The sequence below is a fragment of the Schistocerca piceifrons genome, chromosome X (genome assembly GCF_021461385.2).
Source record: "Schistocerca piceifrons isolate TAMUIC-IGC-003096 chromosome X, iqSchPice1.1, whole genome shotgun sequence".
In the NCBI taxonomy this organism is placed as follows: domain Eukaryota; kingdom Metazoa; phylum Arthropoda; class Insecta; order Orthoptera; family Acrididae; genus Schistocerca; species Schistocerca piceifrons.
This window is the reverse complement of record NC_060149.1, coordinates 306987778-307012008: the sequence shown is the minus strand read 5'-3', so window position 1 is coordinate 307012008 and position 24231 is coordinate 306987778. Positions and strand designations below refer to the sequence as shown.

The window sequence follows — 24231 nt, the reverse complement described above, 5'->3', positions numbered from 1 at the left end:
CTCCCATCTGCTTCACTCGGTCCTCCTTGGCCTACAACACCACCTTCCTTAACATTGACCTATGCTTCTCCAAAGGCTTCATAAAAGCTTCTGTTCATATCAAGCCCACTATCCATCAACAGTTACTGCACTTTGATATCTACCACCTGCTTCACATTAAAAATTGGCCAGCTGTTGATGGTTAGTTTGCAGTGACAAGCAGTGGCTTGTCCAGTACGCTGAAGGTCCGACCAAAGCTTCCACAGGTAGGCATTACCATCCAAATCTAGTCTGCAAACCATTATCCTGTGTCATATCCACACATGTCCCTAATTCTCTGACAATCACCATGAACCAGCTGCAAAGTAACAATCCCCCTCCCCACTGAGTCTCTTATCCTCCATATAACCACAGTCTGGAACAGCTTAACTATACCCTTTGCAAGGGCTTTGGCTACTTATTATTGTGCCTGGAAATGAGAAATATACCATGCATAATCTTTTACAGCTCTCCCAAAGTGGTATTTAGCCAATAATCCTATTTATAAAATATCCTGGTACATCCATATACAACATACAACTCATTGCCTTCTTTGCCATTTGAGTCATACCCCATGGAAGATGTATGTGCAAGACCAGTCTTACACACCTACACAGTGCATCCTATTCCAGTACCATCACAGGTGTATCCTATTCCATCAGAGGCTGTGCCACTTGTGAAAGTAGTCATAGCATTTAGCAGATTTGATGTAACTTTTGTAGGGCCTCTAATGTGAGCATTACCAACAACAATTTCTCACTGGAATGAATGGCCAGCTCAAAGCTGTGGCTAAGAGCAGAATTGACCATCCAGCAGTGGAACATGCTGCTGAGCAAGTGTTCAGCTTCAGTGGTTGCTTCAAAATCTCCACCCAACACCAGTTCTCTGCACTACATGGATGGTAATTGCCATTAAAATACATCCTTCCACACAACAACCATTCTGGCATCCTTCTCCTCTAGTCCCTGTCCCACAACCATCTCCACTTGTATTAACAACCCCCCTCCCTCCACCCCACATCACTCAATCTACACTCACTCCTCCTTCTCCACAGTCTCCTTTTTCCTCTGTTGTCTCTCCCCTTTCCTGACCACTCCTCTATGGCACTGTATATGACAACAACTCCACCTGCCTGTGCCACATTCCTGTCCTGTGCATATGCTACCTTTGCCTCCTGTGGATCAGCCATGTTCCCCATTAATGCTCCCTTCCCATTCCTTGTACTCCTTGCTCACTCCATCCAATAGACCACCTCTTCTTAGTTAAAATGTTTCACCAGAACACTGTAATTGGCCAGAGAACTGCAGCTGTGCTGGTGCATCAAAATGTATGTGTATTTATTTTGTACTAGTTTGCCCTGAAGTAGGACATCATTTGACAGTGTAGCAACATTTTTCAGTCAGACTGTTGTGTCTGTTGACAATTCAGCACCTCAGTTACATGATAAGCTGATAACTTGACTCCTCCCAACATTTATATTTCACATAGGATTTTTGGTTATCATCTTAAGTCACACATTGGTAGGCAAAGGCAGCAATCTGAGGATGTTTCTGTAAAGTTCAAAACAAAAATTGTGACTAATGAAAATCTACTCTCAGTGATAAATGTGAGAATTACTGTAATTGTATATATTTAGAATACAAAAAGATCTATAGGAATGTGCTGATTACTGCAAAAAAGTCACTTAATGACAAAGTAATATATAAAGCACAGAATAAAAGCAAAGTAGTCTGGGATGTTATAAAAAAGGAAATGGGAAGAGGCACCAAATGCAGAATAACATACTGCTAAGGGAGGGGGATAAGGTAATAAATGATCCACAACACTTAGCAAACTATGTAAATGAGCATTTTTCAAGTATTGCAGAGAAATTACAAAAAAATTCCCAAAAACAAATACAACACCTGTAAATAATGTTGCACTAAATACAATGATGTTACTTCCAACCACAGAGAATGAAGCCAATAAAACTGTTCAAAAACTAAAAAATAGAAAGTCAGTAGGCTTAGATGAAGTACTAATTTGTGTACTGAATCAATGCATAGAGATTATACAAGGCCCCTTAACAAATATAATAAATGAACCCTTCACATCAGGGACATTTCCAGGGCAGTTAAAACAGGCAAGAGTTGTACCTTTGCTTAAGAAAGGTACTGCAGAAGACATAGAAAATTACCAGGCCCATCACCATGCTGTCACAATTCTCAAAAATAATAGGAGCAGTTATGAAAGACAGATTAATGAATTACCAGGATAAATATAATCTTTTAAGAGAATCACAGTTTGGTTTCCGAAATGGCAAAAATATGGAGTCAGCCATAGTAGAATTCACAAAAGTTGAACTTGATGCTCTTGATAAAGATGAGTGTGTCACAGGAATCTGTTTTGGATCTTTCTAAGGCCTTTGATTCAGTGAACCACAAGAGTCTTATTAAATAAATTAGAAGCATTAGGAATAAGAAGGATAGCTAATGACTGGTTTTGATCATACCTAGCAGATAGGGTACAAAGAGTAGACATAACACACACTTCAAATAGATCCAAACATTTACTAAATCACTTATCAAAACCAAAATACAATAGTATAGAAGTTCCACATGGTAGCATATTAGGACCAATACTATTCCTGATATACATCAATGACTTTCCCAGCAGTGTTACTCATGGTGAAAAAATTCTCTTTGCTAATGACAGCAATATTGTAGTCACTGAGAAGACAACAGAACTCCTTGCAGAGAAAGCAAATTAAACTCTCAAGGATGTTTATGATTGGTCAATAAGCAATAAAGTGATATTGAACATAAAGAAAACTAATGTCATGACTTCATTTTGAAGAGGAAAAATGACAATGTTAAATTAAATGTAGATGGCACCTTTATAGACTGTGTAACAAATGCAAAATTTCGAGGAATGAATATAGATTCTCAGTTGAAGTGGTGTGAACACACAGATGTACTTGCAAACAAAATGTCATCAGCATGTTATGCCCTTAGAATCCTATCATCAGTGTGTAACGTGCAGTGTCTTTTAGTTACATACTATTCATATGTACATTCAATTCTTAGCTATGTCTTTCTCTTTTGGGGAACAAATGCACAAAATATGAACACAATTTTCAAACTCCAGAAAAGAGCCATAAGAATAATAACAAAAAATAGAAGTCAAGCTCATTGTAAAGATCTGTTCAAAACACTGGTGATTTTAACTGCTCCATATGAATACATTTACCAGTCAGTTGTTCACATCAAAAATGACATTGGTAATTACTGCACAAGCAGCTCTGTCCATGACCATGGAACTCATCTTACATTTACCAAGAAAAAATAAACAATAAACTCAAAACAGCATTTTCTATCAAGGAATAAAACTGTACAATAAATTACCAAAAGAGATTAAAGAAATTACAAAAATGCACTTATTTAAGAAAGCAGCTAAAAATACCTATTATGCAACACATTTTATACATTGAAGGATTACTTTATTAAACAGAATAGGGGTTTGGTAAAAAAAAGTTATACAAATAAATAATAATAATGACAGACGAAGGCGCAAGGCATGGTAGTTGCGAAGGGGATCCGATGCCCGGCCCTTGGTCCTGTCCAGCCAACCCCGTTGAACAAAACCGATCACCTGATGCAGGACCGGGCCCCGCGCAGTAGCCAACGCGACCTGCGAACCTGTAAGTGGAAAACCCTCGACCGCACGACGTTCTTCCTCATCAATGTGGAAACAGAGTAGTTCATCTCAATCGAAAACCGGGTCGGGGCCCATCGGCAAACGCGACGACGCGTCAGCATTGGCATGCTGAGCCGTGGGGCGATAGTGAATCTCATAGTGAAAACGAGACAAGTATAAGGCCCAATGTTGCAGGCGGTGAGCTGCCTTATCCGGAAGCGACGCCGAGGGGCTGAACAGAGAGACCAGCGGCTTGTGGTCGGTGATGAGGTGAAACTTAGAACCATACAAAAAACGCTGAACTTTTTTAGAGCATAAATGTTAGCGAGCGCCTCCTTTTCGATTTGAGAGTAACGCCGTTGGGCATCGTTGAGGGTCTTGGAAGTGTAGGCGATGGGTCGTTCCGACCCATCCTCATACCGATGGGCGAGAACAGCCCCTAGGCCATACTGTGACGCGTCAGTCGCCAGAACCAAGTGCTGACCCGGACGGAATGTGGCAAGACAAGGCGCCGACTGCAAATGAGCCTTCAGGCGGACAAAAGCCTGCTCACACTCGTCGGACCAACAGAAAGGAACGTTTTTGCGTAACAGCTGATGCAGAGGATGAGCCACCGCCGCCGCAGATGGAATGAATTTCTGATAATAAGCAACCTTGCCTAGAAACACCTGAAGTTCTTTGACCGTAGACGGCCGGGGTAGGGCGGTAATGGGCACAACGTGCTGTCGCAGAGGACGTATACCCTCACGGGACAAGTGGGAACCAAGATACACAATGGAGGGTTGGAAGAACTGTGACTTGGCCAGATTGCACTTCAACCCAGCTGAATGCAGAACCCGAAACAGTGAACGCAAATTGCGAAGGTGCTCCTCTGTGGAGGCCCCCGTGACAACAATGTCATCCAGGTAGTTGATGCAGCCGGGAACGGAAGCCGTGAGCTGTTCCAAAAACCGCTGAAAAATGGCCGGCATGATAGCGACGCCAAATGGTAACTGCTGGTACTGATACAACCCACAAGGAGTGTTGATGACGAGAAATTCCTTGGAAGATGCATCCAACGGCAACTGATGGTACGCCTCCGATAAGTCCAGTTTGGAAAATAACTGGCCCCCAGCGAGCTTGGTAAATAACTCCTCAGGACAGGGAAGAGGATATGTGTCAATGAGGCTCTGAGCGTTGACAGTGGCTTTAAAATCACCACACAATCGCAGACTCCCGTTTGGTTTAGAAACCACCACGAAGGGCGATGCCCATTCGCTGGATGTAACAGGAAGGAGAATCCCCGAAGCTGTTAACCTGTCTATCTCAGCTTTGACAGGTGCACGCAATGCCATCGGAATAGGGCGAGCCTGGAAAAACTTAGGGTGAGCTGTAGGTTTAAGAGTAATGTGGGCTTCAAAATCCTTGGCACGACCCAGGCCAGCAGAGAACACGGACGAGAATTCAGAACACAAGCCATCCAGCTGTTGATATGGAATATCCTCAGATATGAGGTGCACATCATCATCATCAATGGAGAACCCGAACAACTGGAAAGCATCATAACCGAACAGGTTTTCAGTGCCCGCATGATCCACCACATAAAACGTGAGGGGCCTAACAACAGACTTGTAGGCAGTGGAAGCATCAAACTGGCCAACGATAGGAATTTGCTGCTTATTATAAGTTCGTAGATTTCGCGTAACAGGAGAGAAGGGAGGGGAGCCCAACTCCAAATACGTGCGAGAATTAATGAGAGTTACTGCAGAGCCAGTGTCCACTTGCATGCGAATGTCTTTATCCAGAACACGAACAGTAACAAACAACTTATTTGTTTGAGAAAGCACACAGTTAACATCCATGTCCGATGCCTCGTCCTCGTCGACAGGAACTTTAGGGGACTGACACACAGAAGCAATGTGGCCTTGTTTCCTACATGAATTACACATGGCCCAACATTTTGGACACGCGACCCTGTCATGCTGTACGAAGCAACGTGGACAAGAAGGAAGTGAGAACGAACCTGCTTCTGTGGTTGCCGTTTTCGCTGCGAGTGTGGCGGCCCAACGCGACGTTGTTGACGCGAGTGCACCGCCGCCACATCGTCGTTTCCCTGTGAAACAGGCAAATTGTCCACGTCGAAAGTGGTGTGTACAGCGCCTACATCACACCACGCGTCTATTTGCGCACCAGCAGCGTGAGACAGTTCAAAAGATTGAGCGATGCTGAGAACTTCCGACAACAACGGGTTGGGCAATTGTAAGGCATGTTGCTGAACTTCTTTATCAGGAGCAAGCCGTAGAATAGCGTCCCTAACCATTGAATCAGCATAAGACTCATGATGAGTGTCCGTGAAAAACTGACATTTCCGACTCAGACCGTGTAGTTCCGCCGCCCAAGCCCGGTAGGATTGAAGGGGCTGTTTACGACACCGGTAGAATGCCACGCAGGCGGCAACGACGTGGGTGTTTTTTGGTAATAGTTAGACAATAAATCACTCATTTCTTGGAAGGACAGAGAGGCAGGTTCCCGCAGAGGGGCTAACTGACATAGCAGCTGGTAGATCCGTGGGGAAATCCAAGATAGAAATAGCGACTTACACATAGGAGCGTCAACAATGCCGAAAGCCAAGAAGTGTTGCCGCAAATGCTTCTCATAATCCTCCCAGTCTTCAGCGGCCTTGTCGTAAGGAGGGAACGGAGGCGGAGAAGAGGAAGACAGATGATGAGTAAGCGACGTCGACAACGCCTGAATAGCAGCCGTCAGCTGCGTTTGTTGTTCAATGAGCGCGTGCATAAGCTGTTCCATGTCTGCCCCGACACGAACACACAAATCCACAATGCAGGAAAAAAAATATCCGACCTCGTCGCCAAAAAGTGTTATAACCTTTAATCACTAATAAATTGCGTGGATATACAAAAGTAGAAACACTAGCGAGTTACATGCTACTAACTCCGTATCTGTCATTCGACTGCCGTGCCGTGACATGCGGCCGGCGCCGTTCATAGCCAGGTGGCGCTCCCGCGCTCGGCCGAGCTGTGGAGCGCCTCTATCGCCGTGTTCGCGTACTGACGTTGCGGCACTTTTAAATCTCGTGGCACTGTCACAACAATGTGTGTATAGTATGTGCAGTGACTGATAATGAGATACGAGTGAACGGTGTGGTATTACCTTATTTAACAAGTTATTTTAAAAAAAGTATTGTATACTAGGAGTATATCTAATGATTGTGTCCTACTAGAAGTCTGTAAATGTATGTGTATATGAATTAGCTTATTTTAAATTGGTCTAAACTTGTAAATACCTCAACATGCCTTATATCCTTGTAAAAAGATATCTATGGATGAATAAAGCTACTACTACTACTACTACTACTACTTTATATATAAGAAATGAAAGAAAGGTGCATGGATCATAAACATCATACATACAGAGAATAATCAACATTGTTAGCAGTCAAAAAACAATGTTTCTTCATAGAATTGAGCACTTTAATGACCTCCTTTGTTACACACAATTGGATGACCATTAATTGGAATAAATGTTCATGGAGTAAAAATATTGTTGGCCAGGTCTAGTGGTAGTTTTAAAGAAAAAATACTCATCTTGTGTTTTAGGGATCTCCTTAAATCTGTTGCTTGAATTCCTTCTGTCTGGAAACCAGGTTCTCTTGTAGGTCTGTAAACCCTAGATGTTGACTTTTTTTTTTTAGCTAACATGGACATCAAACTAATTCAAACATAATTTTCATTTTTAATAGTCCTAGAAGCCTTGCTGCTATCAATTACAATATTCACTCAGTGAAATACAGTCCACTTGTATGCTGCTCCAGAAAACTTTACATCTTTCCTCCTTCCTACCTTCCTTCCTGCCAGACAACATATAACCAACCTCGTGCCCATTTAACATTGTTTCAAAGTATATCAGTAAAGGTATAGTCATACTAAGATCAAAACATAGAACATTAAATTGAAAATAGTTTACAGAAAATGAAATTTACTCAAAAGCACAATAGAACAATTACGACAACATATATTCAAATGAACAAAAATTTATCATTTTGTAGTACAGCAATTTTATGATTTTTTTCCCCCCTGCAGGGGTTAATTGTGTTAGGACAACATATACTACTATACAGTCTGAGTTTAAAACATTTCAAATAAGATTGAAAGAAAAGAATAAATTGTATATTTGAGAAAATACATGAACCAGATGGCTTATTGCATGATACAACATCAATAATGCACTGGTCCACGTCTGGCCCTTAAAAAAAAGCAGCTATTTGGTTTGGCATTGTGTTGGATTGCTCGTGAGAGATATCATGCCAAATTCTGCCCAGCCAGCATATTAGATCACCAAAATCCTAAGCTAATCAGAGGATCCTGCCCATAATACTCCAAAAGTTCTCAACTGAGGAGGGATCTGGTGATCTTTCTGATTAGGTAGGGTTTGGCAAGCATGAATACAAACAGTGGAAACTCTCACCATGTGAGAGTGGGCATTATGTTGCTGAAATGTAAGCCCCAAGTGCTTTCCCATGAAGGGCAACAAAACAGGATGCAGAACATCCTGTAGTGGTATCTATGTGCTGTATAGGTGCAGCAGGTGACAATCAAAGAGGTTCTGCTATAAAATGAAATGGCACCTCAGACTATAACTTGTGGTTGTCAGGCCTAATGGCAGCCGATGTCATTGCTGATCATTGGGTTGCAGTTCAAAGTGGGACTCATTAATGAAGACAATTGTACTCCAGTCAATGAGATTCCAGGTCAAAGACATGTCTGGAGATGCCTCAGACAACCTGACTGTTACCTTCCATACAGTCCAACAAACAGGAATGATGGTCTGGGATGCTATTTCTTTTCATAGGAGAACCCTTGTGGTTGCCATCTGTGGCAGCCTTACAGCACAGCAGTACATCAATGATATTGTGCATCCATTTTTGTTGTCTTTTATGGCAAGCTATCCTGGGCTTACAGTCTAGTGAGATAATGCCCACCCACACATGGTGAATGTTTTTATTGCTCGTCTTTGTGCTTACCAAATCCTATCTTGGCCAGCAAGGTCACCAGATCTCTCCCCATTTGAGAAAATTTGAAGAATTGGAGCATTATGAGCAGTGCCCTGCAACCAGCTCAGGATTTTGAGAGCCTGATGCATCAACTGGGCAGAATTTGGCATGATATCCCTCTAGAGGACATCCAACAACTCCGTCAATCAATGCTAAGCTGAATAACTGCTTTCATATGGGACAGAGCTGGACCAATGCATTATTGACTTACTCAATTTGTGAAGCTCTTTCTTGTGAATAAATCATACAATTTTTCTGAAAGTGTAATCATTCGTTTGTCTGTACATTTAGATGACATCTATCAAATTTCCATCACATTCAGATAATTCCTTCATTTTGCATTAATTTCCCTTCCATCTCCTTCTACCTTAGTGTGTATTTTAACGTTAAATTTGACATTTAGAAGTTCTCTTCATGTATGCAACCCTCCAACCCAAAAACAACTGTACCAAGAGAAAACAATAAGGACAATGCTCATACATGGTACAAAATGCCCCATTAAATTAGAAATCTTTGGTGGCATTGCAACACTGAGAAACTCCAGGAGACTAAAAAACCATTATAAATTATGGTATATAAATATAATTCTGTACTTCTGTCAGAGATTATGCTACATTGCCTTAACAGTGATTTTGTTTCGATCAGTAACTATATAAAATTATAGTATAATGATTTATTTATGAAAGAATATATAATTATCTGTGTGTATCCTTTGTACTTACAGTGCTGTGTCAACGAGAATGGTTGCTGGTATATGGTGGTTTTTCACTCTTATCATGGTTTCATCATACACAGCAAATCTGGCAGCCTTCCTTACAGTTGAAAGCATGTATCAACCAATAAAAAATGTCAAAGATTTAGCAGACCAGAACACAATCAAATATGGAGCAAAGAGAGGTGGCTCTACACTAAATTTCTTCAGAGTATGTAAAGAGTTCTTCCTTAATGTGCTATTGAAATTGCTATGAAATTCAGAAGAAAACTATTAGAGCAAACATTTTGTATTAAAAGTAGTTGTAGTGATAGAAGGAATATCTGCTTCATTATCTTCTTCATTAAGTGGTAAGGAGTTTGGCAATACTGTATTTCAGTCTCGCTGGTAATATCCCATCTGATAATAATATATTGCCCAATCATGTCCTGCATTATACTGCCACAATTGGCATCTGCAGCAGTATATTTCTGTCTATTGCCATGTGTCCAAAGCTATAGCATTCTTCTAGAAGACCCAAATGAACTGAGAGCTTATTATTACTTAGTATGTGACATTTTCTTTTGCTGCTAATTCTTTTAACTAGAAATGGTACTGTTAACAACAAAATAAAAATATTTCTGTTCTTAGGTATATAATAAACAACAAGTATCTTATACATATCTCATGCTAAGACCGTTGTGCAATATAAGTAGTACGTTGTCAGAAGAGAGTGTATGTTCCATGTTTCCTGCATACAAAGTTCTGTTGCAGTACAGATAACAGGTGCATCAAAGTGGCAAGTGAAATATTGCAGTAACTGGAAATGTACTTCAAACCTGAAATACATGGGACGGGATGATTATTGTGGGCAAAACATCTAAATTACATATGGATTAACCATTAAATTCTGGCAGTATATGGACCAAATGCGATGTTACGTACAGCCATGGTGAAATGATGCCAACAGTTTGATAAAGGATGCACAGATGTGGGTGATGCTGATTAGGAAGTAAGGCCATTGACACTGACCATAGACATCAATGTCCAGGAAATTGAGGAACTGATTTGCAGAAATTGCAGAGTGTCTGTTGTGGACATTTCTCAGCAGGTGAGCATCTCAATAGGCAGCTCTCATTCAACCATCAGAATTTGTCTGTAGTATTGAAAATTGTGCTCATGCTGGGTTCCACATTCACTTTCACCAGCACATAGAGGATAAAAAGTCTATAGTGTCTCTGGACTTCCTTGAGCAATACCCCATGTAAGATAATGATTTCCTAAGCCACATCATTATGGGCAATGAGGCATATGCCCATCATTTCATACCTGCAACACAGAGTGTGTCTATAAGAATGGAGACACACCTCCTCACCTCTTTGGAAGAAATGAAACTTTATGTTATCAGCAGGAAGGCCATAAGTAGAGTTTTCTTTGGCTGTGGATGAGTTAATGGCAAAGAAAACAACCATTAATGCCAGTTCACAATGTGCAATGCTGACATCATAGCACATCATAAGGAACAAGAGATGTGGACATTCAAACAAACACTTTGTTCTCCTAAATGACAATGCAATATCCCACAAAGTACCCACAACATAAGCATTACATCAACATTTTTAATTGGAGGTATCAAAACATCCACTACACAGTCCAGATCTTGTGTGATGTGATTTCCAACTTTTTGACAGGCTGAAAGAACATTTGGGCAGCAAGGAGATTTTTCAGTGATGAGGACATTCACACAGTAGTTCTTGAGTGACACTATGATGAAGGAGTGGATTTCTTTCATCAAGCATCTGAACAGTTGGTGGAATCTTCTGAACATTGCTACAGGGACTTAGTGACTATGTTGAAAAATAGTGTCATGTATCTGAGCCACTTCGAAGTGTAGTGCAGCATTCAGTAAAAATTACTTGGCCTACTATAATAACATTAACTTACTTTTTGAAGTCCCCTTATATGTAAATTTTGTTAATGAAGGAGGAGGAGTTGGACATTAATAAATTCTTTAAGCTCCTGTTAAACTGAACTTTATTAATATTTAAACTGCCACAAATATGTGTTTCTAAATAATGGACACTTTTCAGGACTGAAGTAAATTATTTAAAATCTCTGTGAAAATTGCTCTTATTTCTAATATTGATTGCAAGAACTGAGTGGCTGGTTTGGAAAAGATTCTATTACCTGTTATGAATTTCAGTGAGGAATAAATCTACTGGGAAGCACTATTTAGTATTCCAAATTCTTTGAATTTGTCTCTTATGGACATTTTTGACTTCACACTACTAATAATTCATCTTCATCTACATCTATACAGATACTCTAGAAGCCACTGTATGGTGTGTGGCAGAGGGTAACCTGTACTGCTATTAGTCATTTCCTTTCCTGCTCCACTTGCAAATATAGCGAGGGAGAAATGACTATCTATACGTCTCTCTATGAGCACTGATTTCTCATATCTTATCTTCAAGTTCCTTACGTGCAATGTACATAGGACGCAGTAGAATTGTTCTGCTATCAGCTACAAATGCCGATTCTCTGAATTTTATCAATAGTATTCCTCAAAAAGAATGTCATCTTCCCTCCAGGGATTCCTGTTTGAGTTGCTGAAGCATCTCTGTAACATTTGTATGATGTTGTAACCTATCAGTAACAAATCTAGCAGCCTGCCTCTTAATTGTTTCAGTGTCTTCCATTAATCTGGAAGTGTATGGATCACAAACACTCGAGCAGCACTCAAGAATAGGTTGTACTCTCATTCTATATGCTGTCTCGTTTACATATGAATCACACTTTCCTAAAATGCTCCCCATAAACCAAAGTTGACCACTCGCCTTCCCTTCGACAGTCCTCACATGCTCATTCCATTTCATATCACTTTGCAAAATTACACCCAGGTATTTAAATTATGTGACTGAGTCAAGCAGGACACTACTAATGGTGTATCCAAACATTAAGGGTTTTTTTTTCTCACTCATCTGCATAAACTTACATTGCATACTTTTGGACTGAGAAAATTTTTGCTTGACTTGGTGTGTTACCCCAAAAAGTGATCCAATATGACACTGTTGGGTAAAAGCAAATGAATTAAGTTATTTTTTATATTTTTTATTTTTATTTTATTTTTATATCACACTTGTCTGAGAACAACTACATTGAAAATAACAAGATATTTAGGCGCTTTATCAGTTCTGTGATGTGGTACCCTGAGTTAAATGTATTATCAAGCTGTAATCCCAAGGATTTAACACTATCAACAGCTTCTATCTGTGGACATGGGGCTGGGAAGGGGGAAGACCTGTTACACATGATCATCATCATCACTGAACTGCATATGATGTATATTTTCAAAATTTAGTGACTCAGAATTTTCGAGGAAGCATTTATTGATTTATTCCAATGTAATTCAATTTCCTTGCAGCTGTATTCTTTACTGTATTTAGATAATTGTCACATAAATGTACTATTGATTTCAAAATAATGTTATCTATTTTAATATCATAACAATGTTCTCTATATTCAAGTACCTATGTAACACAAAGCACACATGTCATCATCAACATTACACTCATCATATAACTACAGATAACATCAGTTGTGGGATATGTGTAAAATGTTACCAACTATATTAAATCCTACTTAGGATATATCTATCTGCCAGGATATCTCCATCAAACACATCTCTGAGTTTATAAAATTATTATGAGGGATTCTAACTGTGAGTGCCATATTTTGATTGTATTTATCATTTATCAAAGTGAGGAAAGGGAGGGAGAAAATAATCTTAGAATTCCAATATCTAAATCAGTGGAAATTTGTATTTACGGGTCTCCTATGCTGTACAAAGTTGTACAAGCTTCTGTAACTGATGCGACTGCCTGCCAGCAACAGCTAGTAACTGCATTAGTGATTATACCTAGTGGTGCATGTATTAATCTAAGCCAAACTTCAGTACTTTGTAAAGAACCAGATATTCACTATTAGGAGATTTAAATTGTCCCACACTGGATAAGCAGATACATATTCATTACTTTAATGATTCATACAATCATAAATGACAAGTATAACTTGTACTGATATGTATAATCTTAATGATCGTAATTGCTGGGGGTCCACAGGTATGTCTACAATCTCTAAAGGGGAAGCATTAGATTCAGTGCATAGAGAGGCAGAAATAACATATTCCATGGCTTATAACAATTTATACTATTAAGAAGCATCTACTGTAAATGGTACTCTCCATGCATATATCTAAATTATTTGAATGTGATAACTAGATGCCTATTGGGCATGCTATGCTTTGTGAATTGTTCTGTACCTGTCCCTTGATCAAAGGAGGCACCTGCATTGCACCTGACATACAGCTGGATACTTCTTGTCAGAAACTCTCTACTCTCTGCATCAAAATTAAAATGGCATACTTGCTTCTTTCTAAAAAAAAAAAGAGCATAGCTCAATTTTATACCATAAGTAGGTTTTATGCAATTGTCAGTATTTTAAACAAATCCCACATTTGTTGTAATCCATAATTATTTTATTTAACTATTATGTGTGTTAACTGATGTGTGCTTGACCAGTTTCAATAGTTACATGATGGATGTAATGAAGAGGATCACAAATGTGTTTTATATTACATAGGTAACTGAAGATGAGAATTGTCTTGAAATTGATAGTACATATGTGAGATAAACAACAAAATTAAATAAAAAATACAGCTACAAGGAAATTTAGTTTCATTGGAATAAATAAATAACAGCTACATTATATGGATATTCCATATGTATCAAACTCCACTGAATAAAAACAACAAAAAAATTCATTAATGTCCACAGAAATTACATTCACCAATTTTTCTAAAACTATACTTGTCTTACTACTTATTTCAATGTTTGTATCATCTGCAAACAAAACAAACTTAGTAACTGGTAATGTTACTGACATTAATGTAAATAATAATGATAATAATAATAATAATAATAATAATGTCATATGGTGCAACAGCCTGGTGCTAGTCATTCAGATGAATACCATTTCACAGACTTAACTGTCCCTGAGCCAACGGAACCCAGTGCTCCCAGACAGTCACCCATCCAAGTATTAACCAGGCCTGACATTGCTTAACTTTGGTGAATGAGTAAGAAAAAGCTTATCCAGTGGGGCAAAACCATTGGCATATTACTGATAAAAGGTCATAGTACATTTATATCTATACTATCTACCTACTGTGAAGTTTATGGTAGATGTTACTTCCCTTTGTACCAGCTATTAGGCCTTCTAACTGTTTCATTCATTTATGGACCATGGGAAGAAAGATTACTTAAATTGCCTAAATGCACACAGCAACTTATCTTGTCTTCATGACCCCAATGGGAATAATATATAGGAGGTTATAATATACTCCCTGATTCATCAGTTATGCTGGTTCTTGATACATTTTAATTACTCTCTGAAGACAAGATACTTAGCCGGTGTCATTTTTTTATTACAAAAGGGCCTCTCCACAGAGTATGCTATTCTTCTGTTCCTGAACCAGATAACAAAAAATTGTCCTCTGGTACATTTTGTGACTTATTGAAGTTTTGACATAGATCTTTCAATGCTCTGTTAAATTCTTTAAGCAGTCTCTCATCTCCCATTTCATCTTCATCAAAGTCATCTTCCATTTCCATAATATTGCCCTTAACTACATCACCACTATATAAACCCTCTATATACTCCTTCCACCTTTTTACATTCCCTTTTTCACTTAGGACCTTCTCCAAAGGTCTCTTTTATTTTCATGTAGGCAGTATCTATCTTACTCCTAGTGACACATGCTTCTATGTGCTTACATTTATCCTCTAGCCATCCCTGCTTAGCCATTTTGCGCTTCCTATCAATCTCATTTTTGAGAGTTTGTATTTCTTTTCAACTGCTTCATTTACTGCATTTTTATGTTTTCTCCTTTCATCAATTAAATTCAATATTTCTTCTGTTACCCAAGGATTTCTATTAGCCCTTGTCTTTTTACCTACTTGATTCTCTGCTGCCTTCACCATTTCATCTCTCAAAGCTACCCATTCTTCTTCTACTGTATTTCTTTCCCCTCTTCTTGTTAATCATCCCCTAACACTCTCTCTGAAACTCTCTACAACCTCTGGTTCTTTCAGTTTATGCAGGTCCCATCTCCTTCAATTCTTACATTTTTGCAGTTTCTTCAGTTTCAATCTACAGTTCATAATCAATAAACTATGGTCAGAGTCCATGTCTGCCCCTTGGAAACATCTTACAATTTAAAATCTGATTCCTAAATCTCTGTCTCACCATTATATAATCTATCTTAAACCTTCCAGTGTTTCTCCCCTCTTCCATGTATGGAACCTTCTTTCAGGATTTTTAAACCACGTGTTAACTATGATTAAGTTATGCTCTGTGCAAAATTCTACCAGGCAGCTTCCCTTTCATTCCTTACTCCCAATCCATATTCACTTACTGCTTTTCTTTCTCTTCCTTTTCCTACAATCACATTTGAATCGCCCATGAGTACTAAATTTTTGCCTCACTTAACTATCTGAATAATTTCTTTTATCACATCATACCTTTTTTCAACAACTTCATCATCTGCGGAGCTAGTTGGCATATAAACTTGTACTGCTGTGGTAGGTGTAAGCTTTTTGTCTATCTTGGCTACAATAAAGCATTCACTATGCTGTTTGTAGTAGTTTATCTGCATTCCTATTTTTTTCTTCATTCCTGCATTACCACTATTTGATTTTGTTTATAGCCCCGTATTCACCTGACCAGTAGTCTTGCTCCTCCTGCCACCGAATTTCACTAATCACCACTATATCTAACTGGAACCTATCCATTTCTGTTTTTAAATTTTCTAATCTACCTGCTGGATTTAGGGATCTGACATTCCACTGTCCGATCCATAGAACGCCAGTTTTCTTTCTCCTAATAACGACGTCCTTCTGAGTAGTACCCACCTGGAGACCCCAATGGGGGACTATTTTACCTCCACAATATTTCATTCAAGAGGATGCCATCATCATTTAACCATACAGTAAAGCTGCATGCCCTCAGGAAAAATTACGCCTGTAGTTTCCCCTTACTTTCAGCCATTCACAGTACCAGCACAGCAAGGCTGTTTTGGATGATGTTTCAAGGCCAGATCAGTCAATCATCCAGGCTGTTGCCCCTGCAGCTACTGAAAAGACTGCTGCCCCTCTTTATGCAACATGTGTTTGTCTGGCCTCTCAACAGGTACGCCTCCATTGTGGTTGCACCTATGATACGGCTGTCTGTATCACTTTGGCACATAAGGCTCCCCGCCAATGGCAGGTTCCATGGTTCGTGGGGGGATGGCTACAATAGACTAACAATTATCATACATGTCTCAGAGTATTGTACATTTATATGTTTAGTAATAAGCTTGTCATCATATTTTAAACGCAAATATGTTTTAGTTTTAGACTTATTCCACACCTCTGAGGATTATTTCATTTAGGATGTGTGAAATGGTAATTAGCATACATTTTTATATGTATTATGATTATGACATGTTGTACTTCTTGAGGAATTCAATATTATTGGTTCATGGAACAAAAAGTGTGAAAAGTATGTGCAATCTAATAGAACAGTAGTATTGATAAAGAATGAATAACACACAGGATTAAAGGGTCTTCTATTAAGAAGAGACAGCTCTGCCAAATTGAGATATTGAGAGTTGAATCTCCATTACCACGTCTATTGTAAAAATCCTTCATTGTGTCATCATAAAAGTGAAACTCAGGCACTATATTAAAAAAATAAAGCACTCCAAGAAACTGACAAAGTAATTTGCAATATTCTTAAACAAGAAACATACAATCGAGAGAAACTGAGCTGCCAGAAAATTTGAGACTTTCAAATCATTGGCCACTTCTTCATAGTGGCAGCAAACATTGTACCCACAAATAAGCAACCAAATACAGATGGATCAGATTTATACCATTTGGATAAGATTTACTTGTGAAGACACTGTATCTTCCACCATTAAACATTAATGTCAAAGATACAGCTTCTAAGGAAATTAGCAATGTGTTTGTGTCACTAATAAGTGGTAATTCTGTTGGCTTTGGTAGTGTTTCTAGCAAAATATTAAAATCTGGTCCTGAATCAATAGGATTATCCTTAAACTACATTTGTAATCAATCAATGATCCTGTATTTATTGATGTACTACTTAAATACACTATAGTAACACTCATCTCTAAAACTGTAGCTAAGCAAACCACCTCTATTTACAGAACTCTCTCACTTCATCCAGTCTATTCAGAAGAGTTTCAGAAACAGGCCAATGAGAGAGTATGGCTTCATTTAACTGAGCAGAAGATCTTAATTATCTCAAAGTTTGACTTTTGTAAAAGTGTCTCCATAGAGAAGGCAATGGAAGACATTACAATTGAAGTTCTGATAGAAGGGAAATAAATAATTATCCTGTTGCTCTATTTTGTGAGCATGTCAAAACTTTTCAATGTATGAATGACATAATTCTAATTGACAAACTAAAATATGATAACATTAATTTCAACAGTCTTGCAAGGGTGGGGATTTACCTTCATAACAGAAAATCAAGTTGGTTTCATTGACAGACTCTGCCACAGGCCAGAAACTAACCTCAGAATAAAGGAAAACAGTGTGTACTTGTCCCAGTCTTGCTCTTCGCTTCTGTGTCTTATAACCCAATGACTTTAAAGGGTGATTCAGTAACTAATATTTGCTAATGACATTAGTGTACTAATCAAGGGTCCATTCTTAGCAAGCACAGCTCAGATTGGTACTGTTTCCTACCAGCTTACATTGTCAAGTCCTTGGTGTTTCATACCCCAACATCTTGGTAAAATAGTCAAAAACTGTGTTCAAGGATAATGAAAATGATGTGCACTGGTCAGCTTTTACAGTTAAGTGGTTCGTTCCACATTTTTTAACACTGCAAATGCAAGAACAGGTCCAGTTTCACATTCAGATGTCTTATATAGGTGGAAATCTCCACATTTCTATTTCCGTACATAACCTTTGTAATGCTGTCTCAGTGGAGTAACATAATCATCAGTGAACACTTTGCACAGTGGTAGCATGATGAATAGAACAGTGCACACAATAATGTTTTCAATTAAGTCATATAACTGAAACAGTCAATGTGTAAAATAATCATTGCACAAATCCAGATATAAGGTGGTAGTTGTTTGGACACATACTTTCATGGATATGTAATACTGTCAGATAGATGTTATGTAATGGTTGCCAGTCACAGACTTTCCACTACATAGAAGTTGCCCAAGTTAATTCTGACTACAGACATTAATGTAAGAGGTGTTAGCACCATGATGGCTAGATAGGTTGTACACATATGCTTTGTGATTGCTAGCATGCCTTGGACTCTTCCAGAGATGTTAGTATATTCACATTTGAGCAATGACAGACTGTTTTTTCTTTTTTTTTTTTTTTTGAGAGGGGGGGGGAGGGTTGGCTTTTTAAAGACTGATGTACATACAAATTCCTATTTTGGAAATTACATAATTGTTTGAAAAACTGCTAGGTTAAATTTTGCTAATCCAAATTGACTATATGCTATGGCAGAAATATGTTTTATGAAATATGTTATTGGTTAGGAAGTTAGAAACATTTATAGATCCATTTATTCATCTGTGTTGGAAATAACCTGTTTATGAGTATGGTTTCTATTTTGAAAAACATTTAATATTATTATAAATAATGCAAATTCTTAACTAGTGACTTAATCAGTTAGTAAAGGATGTCATCTTCCTCATAACTATTTTGACAACAACAGTATAAGGTTGAAGTCTGGAACATAACAAGCATAGACTCAAAATCTTCAATGGAAAATTACAATGGTTTGGAACTTAGTCATTAATTATTTCATAAGTTAATTAGTTTTATGGAAACTGGAATATGTTTTTGAAAAGTTGGACTGCCTGTATTTTTAATGGTGAATGTTAATTTATTTAAATATACAGATCAGTTCATTTAATATTTCTCAACACAAACTATGACACCATTTTCAATTAGGCCCAGCTTTTGATCTGTAAAGCTCTCATGAAAGCTACAGACATGAGAAGAATCAGCGCATTGACTGTAATGCCTTGAATAATAAATCTAAGTGGGGAAGAGCTTAGTTAAGGTTCTGAAATATCTGAATACCTACCACTTGTATACTGCTTTAGAAAATGTACAGTATTTGAAAAATAAGTAAAAGAAAAAAGTTATTATCAGAACTCAAAGTCATAACAATTGGAGTAGTTCCAGCTTGTTATGTCTTAAAATGGCAACTGAAAAAGCCCAAAAGTTTTTCTTCATCTCACAAACACTCATATTATGATCTGCTAGTATTCGTAGCAGACATAATGGTCATATTCTAAGTGAAATACCCTGTCTAACATTCCTTGGGGTACAGTTGGATAACAAGATAAAATGTAGTCAATGCCCAGGAAAACTAACTAAGAAGCACAGTTCACACATCTTGCCCCTAGAAGCACCTCTCATTGTGCTGATAAAAAGGCAAGAGTGTTGGCTTATTTTGGATATTTTCGTACCTTGTTGTCATATGGAACTGTCTTGTGAAGCAGTACATGTAGAGTATATGCAGTGAGAAGTGTTCATTCAAGAGAAGTTAGCAGTAACCACATTTTGTGAAGTATATAACTATATATGTTGTAGAAACCCTTTGTAAAGGTCTGGGAATTTTTAAACTCACTGGCCAATACATTTAATTCATAATGGTTTTTTGTTGCTGGCAATAAAAAACAGCTTCAGCTGAACTGAGATTCACACAATCACACAAAAAGACACAAAAACATGTTTTATGTATACTTTGCCTCCTTTTCTGGCGTTCGGAGTGGAGTTATCTACTCTGGTGCAAAGGTATTCATCAAGCCCCCATTTAACATAAAGCAATAAATCGACAAATTCAACCAGTCCTAAAAAATACTAAAATACGTGTCCTCAGTCATTCTTTCTACAAATTATTGGAATAACCAGATTCAAGAATTGAGCTATATCAGCTACATGGCAAGTAGCAGTGAGCTGAAAAGCTGCATCACAAGTAGTAAACTACTGTATAAAGGACCAGTGTTTAGAGCGATAAGTAACTATTTTCATTGAAAAATACCAATACATTTTTCCAAAGCAGCTTCTTTCTAATTGCCTTCATTAAATTTAACTAGTTTGACATGAAAAAAATTAAACAGTGTAGTGACATATAGTGACTGATTCATCATACTTGACATTTCTCTTTTTTGATGAAATTTAAGGAACCTGATGAATGAATGAATACAGGTATGCAATCTTTGGTTATCTCCATTGATATCAGTGCAATTACTATTTACAGGATTCTGAAGATGAAATATATCGACGAATGTACAACACAATGATTAATACACCAGGTGTGTTGACAAAAGACAATGATGAGGGTGTGGAAAAAGTAAAAAATTCAAACTATGCATTCTTTATGGAGTCAACTTCAATTGAATATGTTATTGAACGTAACTGTGATCTGACCCAAGTTGGAGATAAACTTGATAACAAAGGCTATGGTATAGCAATGAGAAAAAGTAAGTACGCTCACTGTTACATTTGCAGAGATATTTTTATCATTAGGGGAGGATGAGCCGTAGTGAGAGAAAAATTTTTGAAAGAGTGGTTATCAGTTTATAGTTTCTTGACTTAAAGTTTTTCATGTATTTTAAGTCGTTCTTAGTTAACATTCATACACTGTAAAACCAGACATACCCTTATTTTTCACAATTGATTGTAGTTTGGATTAGAAATTTTTATCTCATTGTGGACCACCATGAACACAGTGAAGGTATTACATGATCTAACTAACACACAAACTTCATAAGTGAATTTTAATTCAAATTTTTCTGCTTTTGATCCATATAATGAAAGACAGTACTGCAAAAATAGAACTATACTTATAGCGAAATAGTACATCATTTGTGCTAATTATACATTTAATGTTTGACTGATGAAACTGAAGAGAAAATTAAAGTAAAAAATTGTTTCATTTTGTATTCTACATATAATTGGTCGATGACAAACCATTTAAATAATATGTCTATTTACTGAAGCATCATCTGGAATGCAAGGGAAAACAAAGGTAGTGACATTTGAATTCCACTCTGTTTTAGGTAAATGATTTCAAAGTTACTGTCACAATCTTTTTAAGTCAAAATCTGACATGATTCTCTTCTCTCCTTGAAATTCCACTAATATTTACTCCTGGTTTTTAAAACCAGATGCATTCAACAATGGGTATCATCTTATGGAATGGTGTGATATTTTAATTTCCTCTTGTTCTAATGAACTGGCACATTTTAAATGTTGTAATGACTTCTCTGTTTATTTTCCCCTTTAGTTTCACTTTAATTATTTTTGTTTTTTTATTTTCTAGCATGACATTCATTCTCTGCCATATCAGTGATAATGTGACTTAAATCTTTTTCTCTGTTATTCCTTGCCCTCTGATGTGTCTTTTGCTTTTGGATAGCCCCAGAACTTCTGAGGACTTATTTATTTAGACTTTGGGTTGTGGTGTACTCAGTAGTTTGGAACAAATCACTGCATCAGTGGAGACAGAAAAGTTCAATTTTGTACTAAACCATTTAGACTTTGGGTTGTGGTGAACTCAGCAGTTTGGAACAAATCACTGCCTCAGTGGAGACAGAAAAGTCCAATTTTTTACCAAAACATTGGCGTCTACTAAATTCAGAGTACTTTGGTAGCTTCTCTTGAGTTTTTACAATCTTAAGCTTTCCTGAATCATTTAGTTAATATACTGTTCATTTATAATTTGTAACATTGATAACCTCTTTTTGTGCCTCTTAAGTCCCTTTATGTTCCTCTTCACAAATCTTCTCCCTATATTATTTGATGTTATAAGCAGTTTTAAATAAATGAACACAGCACTGTTGAATAAATGAATACAGGACTGTCAAATTTACTTTTTCATTCACTTCACATTTATTATTGCTAGGCAGCCAGTAATCACCTTTCTTGTACTGTATTAACATGGACTTTGCAAGATCAGACCTGTAAGCTATATTCACTCTGAACAGACTCACAAAATTTCACAAGTATCAAATACTGACATATTGACTAATCAAACACAAATGAATGACATAGTTTTTACCGACTGAATTTTGTCTACAAACTGACTAATAACATAATAACTTGAACAGACAAACACAGTGTTTCAACTGGCTGAATACTTACCTTCAGCTGCCTGTGAGTCTGTGTGGTACTTGTATATAGAGAAAGTGGGAAATATGGTGCTATTGCATCTTAGATTAACATAAAAGTACTGGAAAGGTAAAGAATACAAAAACAAATTGGGCAATGAATTTATCTTGATTAGTCCTAAGCTTTAAAATCATAAAATGGCAATACTGTAGTTACTATTTTATAAGGTGGAAGTTTAAATGTGCACTGCGAATTCCAAAGGCCACCAAGAATTTTCTGGAAAGTTAAATTTTACTCTTAGGATACGTCATAAAATAATGTTATTTTATTAAAATTATACATTTTTGTAAGCAGAAAAACCATGGCTATGAAAATATAACCCTGGATTTTGGAAAGAATGAGATACTAGGTTTGGAACAGTCCAGAGTAAGATAATTTTGAATAAAAATTATAAAATATCAACTATTTGGAAAAAGTGAAATAATTGCCTAAATGAAGAAAATGAGAAGTTTCAAATAAGCTATCTTGAAACATATAGTTATTACCTTGGTCAAATTTTGAAGTGCATGTGGTTTACACTAAATCTGTAAATATAACCATAAATCAAATGTTTCAGCAGTCTGAAACCTATACTGTGAATAATAAAGTTAAATGAAATACTAAATGAATGACAATTTAGCAGTATTGTGTAATGATGGTACATATATTTGCATGTACTGCTGTATTTCAAACAACTTTATTTGTACTAATTTTGGGGACAGCCTATGCTCAAGTGCATCTGTACCAACAGATGTGGTTATATTGTCCTCATTGCATCAAAAATATTGCTTGCCTTGCCATCCATACGTGTTGCTATGTCCACAGCTTGTGGTCTAGTGGCTTGCGTTGCTACCTCTGGATCACAATGTCCCAGTTCTGATTCCTGGGTGGGTCAGGGACTTTCTCCACCTGGGGACTGGGTGTTTGTGTTGTCCTCATCATTTCATAATCATTCAGGAAGTGGTGAAATTAGAACTAAAAAGATTGGGAACTTGTACAGGTGCTGATGACCACGATGTTGGGCACCCCACAAACCAACAACATTATCATCTGTTGCTATAGATACACTTGAGAATGGGTCATGCCTGAAATTCTTGCAAATAAGGTAATTTGAAACACAGGCTGGTGGAATAATCTCCATAATATTTATTGAGGCTATGATGCCCACCTAGATGGAAATGATAAAGTATTGTCATTGGGGTTCCTGGCTTTTTGTAACACTCATATATCTACTGCACAATTGTAGTGCAACTTATGACCACAATTTGGTGGATGGTTATTTCTGTAATATCACCTCCATTACTAAGTGAATAGTTTCTAATTACAGATGATGTATGATTGTCGAGGAAGAAAATTAAATCATTTTTTATGAAAGAACTGTTGTATCTAACAAAATCCTGAATTATACGGGTTAACAGTTCAGTATTAATCCACCTAGATTCATTTAACAATATAACAGTATCTGGTGGAGCATTGTTTATTATTTCACATTTGAAATGAGCACTGAGATTCCTGTACGAGGCCGGCCGCAG

General features: G+C 37.4%; 1 protein-coding gene across 1 annotated transcript in view; it reads left to right on the top strand.

The window, feature by feature from the left end:
• The window catches only part of LOC124721723 (glutamate receptor ionotropic, kainate 2-like), a 541952-nt gene that overhangs the window by 447689 nt on the left and 70032 nt on the right, over positions 1 to 24231 (top strand). Inside the window, exons 14-15 of the mRNA XM_047246817.1 lie at positions 9468 to 9666; positions 20808 to 21030. Coding sequence (XP_047102773.1) covers positions 9468 to 9666; positions 20808 to 21030 — 422 coding nt within the window. The remainder of the gene's footprint in view (positions 1 to 9467; positions 9667 to 20807; positions 21031 to 24231) is intronic.